This window comes from Myotis yumanensis, unplaced genomic scaffold (assembly GCF_028538775.1).
Source record: "Myotis yumanensis isolate MYYU_CA2020_CCGP unplaced genomic scaffold, mMyoYum1.0.hap1 SCAF_5, whole genome shotgun sequence".
In the NCBI taxonomy this organism is placed as follows: domain Eukaryota; kingdom Metazoa; phylum Chordata; class Mammalia; order Chiroptera; family Vespertilionidae; genus Myotis; species Myotis yumanensis.
In genome coordinates, this window is record NW_027223756.1 from 99,325,275 (window position 1) to 99,337,956 (window position 12,682).

General features: G+C 52.3%; 1 protein-coding gene across 1 annotated transcript in view; it reads right to left on the reverse strand.

Annotated features, from left to right (window-relative positions):
* The window catches only part of ADAMTS2 (ADAM metallopeptidase with thrombospondin type 1 motif 2), a 285,590-nt gene that overhangs the window by 13,273 nt on the left and 259,635 nt on the right, over positions 1-12,682 (reverse strand). Inside the window, exons 14-20 of the mRNA XM_070417030.1 lie at positions 9,156-9,279; positions 8,596-8,676; positions 6,716-6,882; positions 5,231-5,390; positions 3,072-3,204; positions 2,059-2,266; positions 418-547 (exon numbers count right to left, since the gene is read on the reverse strand). Of these exons, the coding sequence (XP_070273131.1) occupies positions 418-547; positions 2,059-2,266; positions 3,072-3,204; positions 5,231-5,390; positions 6,716-6,882; positions 8,596-8,676; positions 9,156-9,279 (1,003 nt within the window). The remainder of the gene's footprint in view (positions 1-417; positions 548-2,058; positions 2,267-3,071; positions 3,205-5,230; positions 5,391-6,715; positions 6,883-8,595; positions 8,677-9,155; positions 9,280-12,682) is intronic.

Below are 12,682 nucleotides of genomic sequence, written 5' to 3' on the forward strand. Positions count from 1 at the left end.
AGCTGTTTCAGGGACCAAAAGAGGTCACATGTCGAGCATTTGCCAATGTGTCTGTAAGTAGCCGGAATTCTGGTTATTGTTTGTGCAAGGTACGGGGCATTTGTCTTGTTGAGCCTTGCTGTGTGGGCACTGTGAGTCTGGTTCTATTTCCCAGACCAACAGGGAGTGTCAGGAAGGCAGGGTGGGCTGAGTCCGTTCCATCCTTCATCAGGGCCTGGCCTGGCCTGAAGATGAGCTGTTCCTTATATTGCCCACTATGGAAAGGGCCCAGCCCTAGCTTGGGAGGCCTCAACTTCTATTTTAAGGTCAGGGACGCTGAGTACAGGCCACTTGTGGGAAGAGCATTTGCCTGCACCAACCCCCTGGCCTTGGGGCTTGCACACTGGGGCCCAGGGAACAGGGCAACAGAGGGCTTACTTGGGCAGGGGCCCAGCCTGCAGGTCCTTGCTGTCTCAGGTCGCTCCTCCCGGCAGATCCCAAAGCTGTCATCCGCTGTCCGGCAGAGTACTGGCCGCTCCTGGGTGCCATTGCCACAGGTCACAGAGCACTGTAGGTGGAGAGTCACCAGTCAGGGGCCACCTCCCATGCTGCGGCCTGGAAGAGCCCCTCACGCATGTGACCCATAACTCGTTTGAGGTGGTGAGGGGCAGCGGGAGAGTGTGGACTAGAGACTGGCCCGGTCTCACCCCAGCCTCGGGTGGCTGCCTCAGTCTTGTTGGGCTCGTAAGAGGGGGCACACATACTTATGTCTCAAGTTATTGTGAGTTAAAGAGAACGACTATGCATGGCCTGGCATTTCTGAATGCTCTGGCTATGGGATACCCAAGACCCAGAAAAACCTGCTATGCACTGGGGACCACTGGGAAAGCTCTGAGTCCCGGAGGTTTTGGCAGAGGACCATCCCCCTGACCTTTCTCTCCCCAGGCTCCCCCAGCTCTATACCACCAGCACCCTCAATGGCCCCTCCAGCCCCTGTCACCCTCTGCCTTCTCCATGGGGAGGGGCTAGCAGGAGCAATCACATCCAGCCTCCTGGCTCGGCTCACAGCTGGCCCAGCCGTGAGCAAGGATAATTCTCAAGTCCTTGCCCTGTGTGTGAGAAAGGGTTGACTCAGCAGACATGGTTGCTTAAACCCTACACAGTCCTTAGAAAGGCCATTTGCAGGACTGGCCCATGGGCAGCTCCAGGGAACCAAGTCCATGGAATGCTCTGTCTGGTGAGTGTTTTTCATGCCTGAGGCCTTGAGTTGCACTGCACCAACAATGTGATTTCTGCTGAGCACCCACATTCCTGCTGGGGTCTAGAGCTTCGGTAACTGATACCATCACACACAGAGGCACTGTTTGCCTATGTGACTACTTCCTAGTGAAAACCCTGGGCACCCAGGCTTGGGTGGGTTGCCTGATTGGCAGTACTTCGTGTGTGTTGCTGCATGTCACTGCTGAGAGAATTAGGTGCATCCGTGGTGAATCCACTGGAAGGAACACCTGGAGGCATGTACTGGTTTCCTCTGGCTTTGGCCATCCCTTCTTCCCTTCCCGAATTGTGCTCTGAGCATTCCTTGTAATAACCCATAACCATGAGTGCACCAACCTCTGAGTCCTGTGATCCTCCTTGTGAATTATGGACCCTGAGGCTGATCTTGGCTGAGAGCTGGAGGTCAGTGCTTACATCAGCTCTGCCCTCAGAACTGCTCCTCAGTCCCCAAGACCATCCTTTTTACTCTTTGCAGCCCAAGTCTAAGCCCTCCTTGGTTTGTGTCCCCTCCTTCCAGCTTAGCTGACCTTCTAGACCACACATCCACCTTCAGAGATAAGAACCTGGAGCCCAGGCTGCCCTCAGCCTCCTAGGAGCCAGGCTGCCCTGAAGACACACATTCCACTGGGTTTCTGAACAGAGCACTGATTACATGGCACCACTGGTACCCTGAGACCTATGGGATGTGGCCCAGGGCATGAACTGAGTCCAGCCAAAGGTGGGATGCCCCAGCCACCTCAGTCCTGCCCAAGCTTGGTTTGGGAATTGAGAACACAGGACAGGGCCAGGAGACCTACTTACCTGGGACCAGGGTCCAGCCCGCCACTGTCCAGGACAGAGCTCACGATTGCAGGCCCGGCGGCCCTCGGGCCGTGCATCATTGCAGTGCTTGGTGTGCACGGTGCGAGTGGTGTTGTTGTGCAGTGGCTGAATGCAGCGCACGGAGCGAACCTGCGTGCCTGTCCGCCCACAGCTCTGACTGCACGGCTCCCATTCGCCCATGACCCATCTGCGAGGGAGAGTGGCACATGGTCAGTCCCCTGTGGCCATGGTGGATAGAGGGAAGGCCTCCTGCTCTCTGAGGCATGGCCTTCCCTAGTCCCACAAAGGTGCCCCATAAGTTTGCTGCACCCTTGCCCGAGGTCTCGAAAATAATGAGCCCTACACATGTCCACTGATGGGAGTCCTGGTGCGGGTGGCCATGGATAGCACAGGCCTGAAGGACCCTGTCAGCCTTTGTCCCTTCTGTGACTCTGTCTCTTCCCTTTGACTTCAGCTTCTGCTGACATCACTGACCCTTCTGGAAGCAGTATCAAGGCCCTTAGCACCCAACCCCACATGCCCTCACCTAGTACCAACTGTCTTCCCTGCTCAGGACCCGGCTATGAAGCCCTGCCAGACCTTGAGCCTGGAGGTCAAGGATGCAACCACTGCTATGGGCTGTCTTGGAAACATCTCCCACAGGATCAGAAGCTAGCCCTATACCCTGAGCCTGTTTCCCCCACCTGAGTATTACCACTTGCCATCTCTAAGACGCACAGTAGTGTTTTAGCTTTGCAAGCCTGAAGCAGGTGCAGCCTCTTAGACTCCATAAAACATGGTGAGTGACAATGAACCCATATACATCTCAGGAAATATGAGGTCCAGACCACCCCCCCCCCCCCCCCCCCCCCCCCCGTGGACACAGATCCCATACCTCCCTCCACTGCAGCCCAGGGGGGCGGGGAAAGAGAGTTGGGGGGGATCTGTCCTCTACTCCCTCTAGTGGGACCCAGAGACTGCAGCCAGGGAGTTGGGCAACCCCAGGCACTCACACAGGCTGGGAGCACTCCTGTGGGTTGCAAGCCCGGCGGATGGCTTTGGGCTTCGGGAGGGCGTCACAGAAACTGCGGTGCACCATCTTGAGGTCCAGCCTCCGGCGGCAGCCATACTTGGTGAACTGGGACCCTGAAGATGAGAGCTCGAGGAGGCTCAATGGGGCAGTGTGGCCCCTCTATGGGGTGCAAAGGGGCAGATTCACCTGCAGCTTCAGCTGTTCTTCCCAACTTTCTGATGGGGTGGGGTAGTGTGCCTGAGCCAGGCCTTGGAGATGTCTAGCCTGGTGTCCTCCCAGCACCCTAGGCGTGGTCGGCAAATGGCAGCTCGAGAGCCACATGTGGCTTTTTGGCCCTTTGAGTGTGGCTCTTCCTAAGCCTTAGGAGTACCCTAATTAAGTTAATAACAATGTACCTACCTATATAGTTTAAGTTTTAAAAATCTGGCTCTCAAAAGAAATTTCAATCATTGTACTGTTGATATTTGGCTCTGTTGACTAATGAGTTTGCCGACCACTGCCCTTGGGCAAGTGAGGGTAAGAGGCCTGGGAGAACGACCACCTTCTCCCTGGCCCCTTGGCTATCCTGGGACAAGAGAGAAGGATTCATTTCCTCTCCCGTTGCTTAGCCATTTGCTCCACATTAAATTAATATGCACCGAGGACCTGGCATGACCCAGGAGTTGGCTAAACATGGGAACATGTCCTATGAGTCTCCTCCCACCACAGTCTAGTGCAGCAGTTCTCAAATGGGGCTGATTTTGCACATGAGGACATCTGGAAATGTCTGGAATACTTAGTTGTTACAACTGGGGGAGTGTAGCTCAACATCTTACAATGCATAGGACAGCCCTCACAATAAAGAATTATAGAGACAGGTATCAGCAGTGCCACGGTCACAGAACCCCAGCTTAGTGGGCAAGACATGAAGGAATATGGTGGGGCAGCCTGATCCAGTCTTTTGGCATCTGAGGGCATCTGGATGCATCACAGGAAGTAGAGGAGGAAGGAAGGGGAGGGGCTCCCAGGGGAGGAGACAGCCTGTGCAAAGGGCCTGAGACAGGAGCATGGCATATCCAGGAGAAGCATCTAAAGCCAGGGTGAGCAGTGGAGAGGTTTGCAAGCTGCCTGGACCTCAGGGGCCATGAGGAGAACTGTTTTTTATCCTCAGAGCAGAGGAAGCTGCTGAAGTCTATGACACTAGGAGAGACATGGTCTGATCTGCCTCTTTAATAGGTTACTCTGGGGGCGAGTGAACACACAGGGCCAGGGAGGGAGCGAGGGGGTGCCAGGGCTTGGAAGATGGGAATAGCAGATGGGTCTGAGAGATATGTAGAAGCAAGAATCAACAGGACACGCAGAGGAAATCCACAGGGGTTGGGGAGGCTGGGGACACCATTACCCAGGTGGAAGCACTGGGAAGAGAAACCTTTTATCTGTCAGTGCCAGAGAGTGGGTGACAAGCCCCTCAGCAAACACCCTTTTGGCATCTGAGGGCAATCTGTCCTGGCCCTGCTTCTGCAGGCTGAGCTGTCATCTCCTGCTTCTGATCTTGTTCACCCTCCCAGAAACATTGACCACTCTGGGCAAATCAGAACTTCCTGTATGCCTGCATGTCCTACCCAACTGTGGGCTCCTTGAGGTATGGGGCAGGAGGGACCCCTCTGTACCCAGCACTGCTGGGGAAGGTCTGGGAGGCTTTTCTGAATGAACACAGGGAGAGACCCCTGCAGAGGGGCCTTTCTACCTATCTCCAGCACAGCCTACATCTTCCCTGTGCCCTGCCTCGTGATGCCATAATAGCCCATCCAACCCACTCTCACAACAACTCCCGCCAGGCCAGCTTCTGCCTCCCGCACTGATTTAGGTTCATGTTGGCATCGACCAGACCCCACACATGCCCTCTGGCTGCTTTAGGCCTGCTGCCCTGAACACCTCCCTCCTTTTCACCCTCTGCTCCATCCCAGGCAGAGCTAGGCCCTTGTCACCCAGACACAGATCACTGCCTCAACCTCCTTGGGACCCGTCTTCTCATGCTTGGCACATGCCTCTGGCCGGGCAGTCATCAGGGCACTGGGGGCTCCAGAAGCCCCTCCCCTAGAAGACCCTTCTTATTCAGGCCCCGGCTTTCTTGGGGCCCCACCCTGAGAAGCCTCTCACCTCCACCGCAGGGCTTGGAGCACAGGGACCACTTCTTCAGGGCCCACTCGTAGCCCACGGAGTCCTCTTCCAGGACCTGGTTGTCATCCACATTGAGCGAGTCCTCATGGATCATGTACTTGTACGTCAGCGAGATCCGGGTGTCTCCCTGCGGGATGACCTGTGCCCCCACACGGCCATGAATGTGTCTGCCCAACTCTCCACCTCCTCGAAGCCAGTTTAGAAATGTCAGTCGAGGTAACTTATAGCCCAGTCTTGGTATTCGCTGTAGGTCATTATGTTCTACAAAGTCCCCAACACTGAACCACTGCTCGCAGGGAGTTAGGGTCCTGCGAGATTCTGGCCATGGCATTCTCATCTACTGTCAACATGTAACCTTATATTTTACGCGTTTTCTATTTAACGACCCGTACTTAATATATGTTGCTAATTCCCTGACTCCGGGCCAGCGCCCTGTAATGCAGGCCTGCAAGAAGCTCCCCGACGCTGCATGGGCTCCATGGGGCACCCCACAGCTGCTCACCTTGGGGAACTGCATAGAGCCCTTCAGCACAATGCCTGGGGCCATTTTAAACAGTGAAATCATCCCATTAAAGCATAAAAATGTGAAAAATGTGGCACTAAATACACTGTGAGAAGGACACTGGTTTATAGTAGGAGCTAAAACAAGAAGCAGGGTGTCACCTGCTTCCCCCTCAGCTGGAACATGCATGTCACTGCTCTGCATTTGTCTGTAAATGGCTGTGGAAATCACGCTGAGTTTTTATTTGGGGATTACAGATACATTTTAGCAAGTAGGTGAATTTACCAACGCAGAAACTGCAGGTCCCGAGGCCTGCCTGCACCTGCACTGGCAGGCGGGTCCCCAACAGCATCTGGGGGTGAAAGTCCCTGCAGGGGAAGCAATCAGAGGGCATGCCCAGGGATGAGGTGCTAGGGTCTGGGTACTACCCCCCACCACAGTGAACTCAGCTTTATCTGTAGTGGTTTTTTTTTTACAGGTAAAATATAATACTTACATAATTAAAATTGATTTTAAAAAAGTGATTAGAAAATCAAGCCCCCCCCCCCCCCCCCCCCCCCGTACTCCCATAACCAGGAGCAGTCCACGCTCATGAACTCAGGAGACCTGGGGTCCAGTCCTGCTCAGGGACAAAGTCCAGTGGTCTGGTGGTGTAACATCCTGAGCCCTGTCTGGTACTCCTGTCTGGTACAACTGGGATTTGATGGCAGACATGAAGGAGCATGACTAAAGGTGGCTATAGATGTCATTCAGCAGGGAAACCAAAACCCTTATAAGGGAGAGTGCCTGAGGTCACTGGGTGCAATGTAGGGCCCAGAGCCCTAACTTGCAGCTCCATGCTTGTCCCCCACTCTGACACAAGGATGGATTGGCCAGAGAGGCCATTCCAAGCATGGCCTGAAGGATGCAGGAGGCTCCATCCCTTACCCAGTGGCCACTTGCCCCCTGGCCTGGGGACTTACCAGCACAGCGATGGTGCCATGAAGGGGGCCCATGGTCTGCAGCGTCTCACGGCCATCTTCATCCCGGTACTCCCACTCCACACCCATGGCGATGAACGATTTGGAATTGGGATCTATGTCGTTCTCTTCATTTAAAATGAACTTGCCTGTCTCTAAGTTCTTGACGGCTGAAAACAGCAAAAGGGAGCCCCCATCAAGATTACCAGGGGCAAGATCCAGGCACGCTGAAGGGAGGCCGGGGTGGGGGTGGGGTGGCGTGGGGCACACTAGTTTGGGCAGGTGCAGGGAGTGTCCTTGCCAGACAGCCCAATCACCTGAGAGCCTGGCTCCTCCTTTGCCACTTGGCCAGAACTGATGCCTTTCTGCCAGGCGCAGGGTCTTTTCTCGGACCTGCCCCCACAGACCCTGGGTGAGCAGGGGCTCTGCCCAGAAGTGAAAAGTCTCCCTCCCTACAGTCAGCAGGCACTCAGAGCCCCCGCCTGCCGCCTCAACCCCCAGGGTGCAGGGTATCTGCTGGACACTAGGGCACAATGGTGGGGCTTCCTGCCATGGGGTGAGCATATGTCCAGCTAAAAATCAGGGTCTCCCCACCCCATTTGTAATAGTGGCCCTGCCTGGAGTCCCACCAGTTCCCCATACCTCCTGAAGAGGCTTGCCCTGACTAGGGGACCACTCAAGCCATTGCAAAAATGTCTAGGAGCTGAGGACTCAGCTGGCCAGGAAGCCTCACACTTCCCATAGTGTGGAAGGAGCACTGGGGAGCTGCTGGGTGACTTAAGGAGCCCAGACAGGGCACAGAGTGGGGAAATAACTCCATACACAAGTCTCCTATAACTCTCTGTCTACATCACAAAGTGAGCCTCAGTAGTTGTTATGGGTCCTCAACTTGTCACTAACTCTCTCTTCTCTCCTGCAGAGACAGAGGACCTGGGACCTGGGACCTGGAGTCTTTAGCAGTCTATTTTTAGCGGGGTGGGGGTGGTGGGGGTGGGGGGGGTGGGGGGGGCACTGACTTTTATATCTGCCTTCTGTTTAAGGCAAGTGGTACGAGTTTTGCATTTTGGGTAACAATATAAATTTTCTTCTTAAAGTAACAACAGAAGAAAAATTGACTATTAAAAGAAAATGGACTCTGTCATGTCTAAGCAGGGATGCTGGATGGTGAGGTCCTGAACCAATCTGATCCCCGCGTGACACGGAAGAAGGTGGGCCCCAAATTGGGGGAACTTGTCCAGGATCTCCCAGTGGCCCCCTGCATCACTTTTGGGCCCCATGACTACCCAGGAGGTTGGGCACAGATGCCTTTTTGGGGAGTGGGTAAGGATGGGTGGAGCCCCAGCAAAGAGTCCCAGGCAGCTTCAGTGAGCAGAGTCCCTCTGGCAAGGGTTGCCACGTGGGAAGGGGCATCCAGAGTTGTTGGAACATCCGACATTTCAAGAGTGGCCAGAGATCTCTACTCTAGATAGAATCTCAGGAATTTAAAAGTACACTAATGGAAAAATATGCAAATACACTGTGGGAGGCCATCCTCCAGCTCAGGCGCTCTGGTTAGTGTGTGTGGGGAGGCTACTCAGGACTCTCCTGCTTGCAGACCTGCTTGCCTTCCAGTGGGTGGGGGACAGCTCCCGTTAGCCTTGAGATGGGGAGTCATTATTGTGGGCTGGGGGTGTGTGACACATATCCCTCCACAGCTGCTGCCAGGAGCCCTCTGATCCAAACACACAGTTTCTCTACCAAAAGGTGAATCCAGAAAAGGTCCACAACATGGGCTGAGCCAGGGACAGGGAGTCTCTCCAATCGAGCTTCCCACCCCGGGGGCTCTGCCCATACCCGGTAGAGCCAGCTGTAGATCTGCTGCCTTCCTGAGCTGTGGGACTCACCCAGGTGATGGCTGGTAATGTATGCCTCCTGGATGAGCAGGTGTCTGGCTCCTGTGGGGATCTCAAACATCTTAATGTAACCTTTGTTGGGATGTGGGGAGACAAAGACAAGTGAAAGGAGAGGAATCACTGGGGTGCAGACAAGGCATGGAGGGCCTTGCCCTCAAAGATAGCTCTAGAGGCCCCAGTGTTTTGACTGTCCACCCAGAAAGGCAGCTAAGGGACAGGGAGCAAGGGACCCACAGCTGCCCCATAGCCCTAAAAGGCAGGAGAGGGGTGGCCTCAGCAAGCCCCTGCCCTCAAATAGACATCTGAGACCCACCGTATGTACCTATATTTTGGCATCTTCTACCCTGAACCCTCGCCTGGGCCCCCACTCTCCCTCTCCCCCACCCACCCTGGAGCCTGGCTCAAGCTGTCCTGATTTAGGTTCTCCCACCACCTCACCCTTCCAGAAGAGTCATGAACCCAGACAGAGCCCCAAGGACAAGCATCCCATGTACAATGAGCAGGTGCTGTAGATATTCAGGCCCCAGAGCCAGAGGCAGGGGCTCACTCACCCAGCTTCTTAGGTGAGCGTGTGAACATGCCTTTGACCACTTTGCAATGGCTGTTGTCCCCTCCACACACACCGCACTTGTCTTCTTGCTTGTTGGACCCGATCACTCCATCACAACCCACCTTCTGTGAGGGGGAAGGGAATTGCAGTATATACCAAGACCCTCCCCACTTGGGCTCTGGCTTGACTGTGCCCCCTGGGCATTAACACCTGTTCCCTGGGTATCACCTTTTTAGCAGTTCCCAATGCAGAGGAAGGAGACAGGGCTTTGGAGAAAGACAGACCCCATGTGCCCACCTGAGGAACAGTCCCTTCCTCCCACTCATTCACTCATCTAGACAGTATGACTTCAGAGGGCTTGGCACAGCCTAAACAAGGCCACATCCTGAGACTGTCCTGATTTGGCAAGCTGGCCTCAAAATAAACATTCCTGCCCTGAGGGCTGTAACTCAGACCTGGTCTCTGTCCCTTGCCCAGGGCCACACAGCAAGGCCCCTCCAGCAGCCACTCCAGGGCACCCACCACAGCTTAGGCCTGGATGCCCCAGCCTTCACATTGCCCACAGGAACACAACGCACTCTTTAGTCTATCTTCAGATGTCTAGACAGGAGGTGACAAAAGTTGGTAAGAACACTTTTGCCTTCATTCTCTTGTGGCAGGAGAGTAAGAAGCTAGGGAAATTCCTTGGCAAGTGGAATAAGGCAAATTGAGACAAAATAATTAAATAAGGCCAAATGATTTGAGCAATTTATAGCCAGCTAATTAATCACATGTTTTATCTTCCCTAATCAAAGACACTTAAGAACAATGGTTTACACATTATAGACTATCCTGAGACAGAACAGCCTTAGTCCTGGTTCCTCTTCAGTGATGTTCTTTAAAACTAACTAGATAACCCTGACCCCTCTATACACACTTGGTGATGAATCAACACATTGAAGGACACATCTGAAAAGCTAATGAATATTCTGTTAAGACCCTCCCCTAGGATTACAGCCAACTAAAGGAAGATAAGACGTCTCAAGACAAAGGAATCAGAGTCACCCACACCTTGTACCTCTGTTTCTTTTCTCCTGAACTCTAAGGCAGTGGTTCTCAACCTTCCTAATGCTGCGACCCTTTAATATAGTTCCCCATGTTGTGGTGACCCCCAATTTCATTGTTACAAATTGAACATAATTAAAGCATAGTGATTAATCACAAAAACAATATGTAATTACATATGTGTTTTCCGATGGTCTTAGGTGACCCCTGTGAAAGGGTCGTTCGACCCGAAAAGGGGTCGCAACCCACAGGGACCTCGTGAGACTTGCAACCAGGGTAGCTGTGGGCAGCAGCAGCTCATCCCAGGCTTACTCCCTGAATCTGTCTCCAAGGCCCCCTTTTTCTCTGACTTTCTCCTGTTGCTTCTCCTACCTTAAGCCTTTGTTTCATTGTCACCAGTTTTAATAAACATACTTTTGAAAACACCTGGACTCATGTTGTGAAATCTTTCCCACAGGAAGTCAAGAACCCATACACTACCAGCAGGCCTGAGGCAGACCTGCTCCAGGCCCAGATCTCATGTGGTAACTCTCTCAACAAATACTCTCAACACTGCTCACTCCAGTGGCAAAAATTATTTCACACTGAGTGGGGACCTTCCTTTTCTAGGGTCACCTGGTAGAGGCAGTAATAAATTCAGGTTCTTTTACTCTCTAAAGCCCTGGCAGTACACCATTCCCAGGACCACAGAAGCTAGAAAAGGAGCAGCCCTTGCATGTTCATGGCCTGACACCATTTTTATACCAATATCCACATCCACAGCTTTTCTAGCTTAGCAGGGACAATGACCTAGAGTGTGCCATAGCATTGCATGTTTTCCCTGGTTGCTAGGAAGCTCGGAGCCAATTCTCCTCTACCACCACCTCGGAAGAGACCCTCTTCCTCCTCCTTTGGTCTTCCATTTCTGACTTTTATCTCACAAGGACCTTTGAGGACAGGGACTCTAACCCATAAAGGGGCTACAGAGCAGCGGTCCATGCATTTGAATAGAAGTTAACAAATTTTGGTTTTATTGATTTATATGATCATAAGCTTTTTGAATTAATTTTGGAAGTGAGCAAGGTGAAAACAAATCAATAAAATGAACATGCTTATTTTTATTTTAATGATTTATGAGGGAAAAAAATTAACAAAGGAAGGGAACAGGATAAACTCGGGGGCGGGGGGAATTGATCTTTTAAGGCAGCGGTTCTCAACCTGTGGGTCGCGACCCCTTTGAGGGTCGAACGACCCTTTCACAGGGGTCACCTAAGACCATTGGAAAACACATATATAATTACATATTGTTTTTGTGATTAATCACTATGCTTTAATTATGTTCAATTTGTAACAATGAAATTGGGGGTCACCACAACATGAGGAACTATATTAAAGGGTCGCGGCATTAGGAAGGTTGAGAACCACTGTTTTAAGGCATAGAAGTCTGAGCTGAAAGCTTTAGATCTGTCACTTCCTGGCTATGCAGTCTTAGAGGAACTCTGAGTTTGTTTTCACATTTGTAGCATGGAGTCAGAGCAGCCCACCCTGTCAGGGATATTGTCAGGGTGAGAGGAGATAATCCTTGTAAACAGTTGTATGCTGCCTGGCTCAGAGTATGACCTCAGTAAGGGATGGAGGTGATGCTGAGGGGGACAATGGAGAGGAGGAGGATGGGAGAAAACCCCTGTTCAGGCCAGGGCAGTTGTGACATTGTGATCTATACTAATAAAAGAGTAGTCCATCCAGATGTCCTTCCTGACAAAGCTGGCCAGGTGAAGCTGCCCTCCAGCGGTCCTGGGCGCCAGCGCCTGCGGCTGGCTGTGGCCAGGGAGATGGAGAAGCCACCTTCCCCCGAGGTCCCAGGCTGCAGCCAGCTGGAGAAGCCACCAGCTCTGTGGTCTAGGGCACCAGCGCCTGCGGCCCAGGAGATAGGTTCCCTCTTCTCCCACTACAGTCATTACTCCAATATTCCCCTTTGAATTTCTCTCTGCTGCCCCGACCCAACTCCACTTTTCATCTGAAGGATAAGGAACAGAGAGAGCAATGTTAAAAGCTTACATTTTTAAGCAGGTAAGGTTCGTACTTAAACATATAAATGGAAAACTAGAGTCCTTAAGGTAACAAAGGCTAGAAAGGGAGGAGACAAGGACAGGGCAAGACATATTATATCCAGCAATCCATGTGGGGACTGAAAACTTTTTAATGATGACAATCAGTGAAGATATGAATCAACTAAAATAGTTGACAGGGACAATTCTTCCATCTTTGAAAATATCTATATCAAGCCTGTTTAAATAGATTTTCATCTGCATCATATAACACATTGTGACAAGACCACCGCCACCAATGTGGTCAGTGTTGTGCTGGTAAATGTTTAACAACTGGATCTCAATCAAAGAAAACAAAACCCTGATTTATAGTGTCGGCCAATTTCTGTGGCATAAATTCTCCATCCATGGCTGATTTCGGCTGCTAATGTGATGCCACTAAATGCAGAGCAGAGGA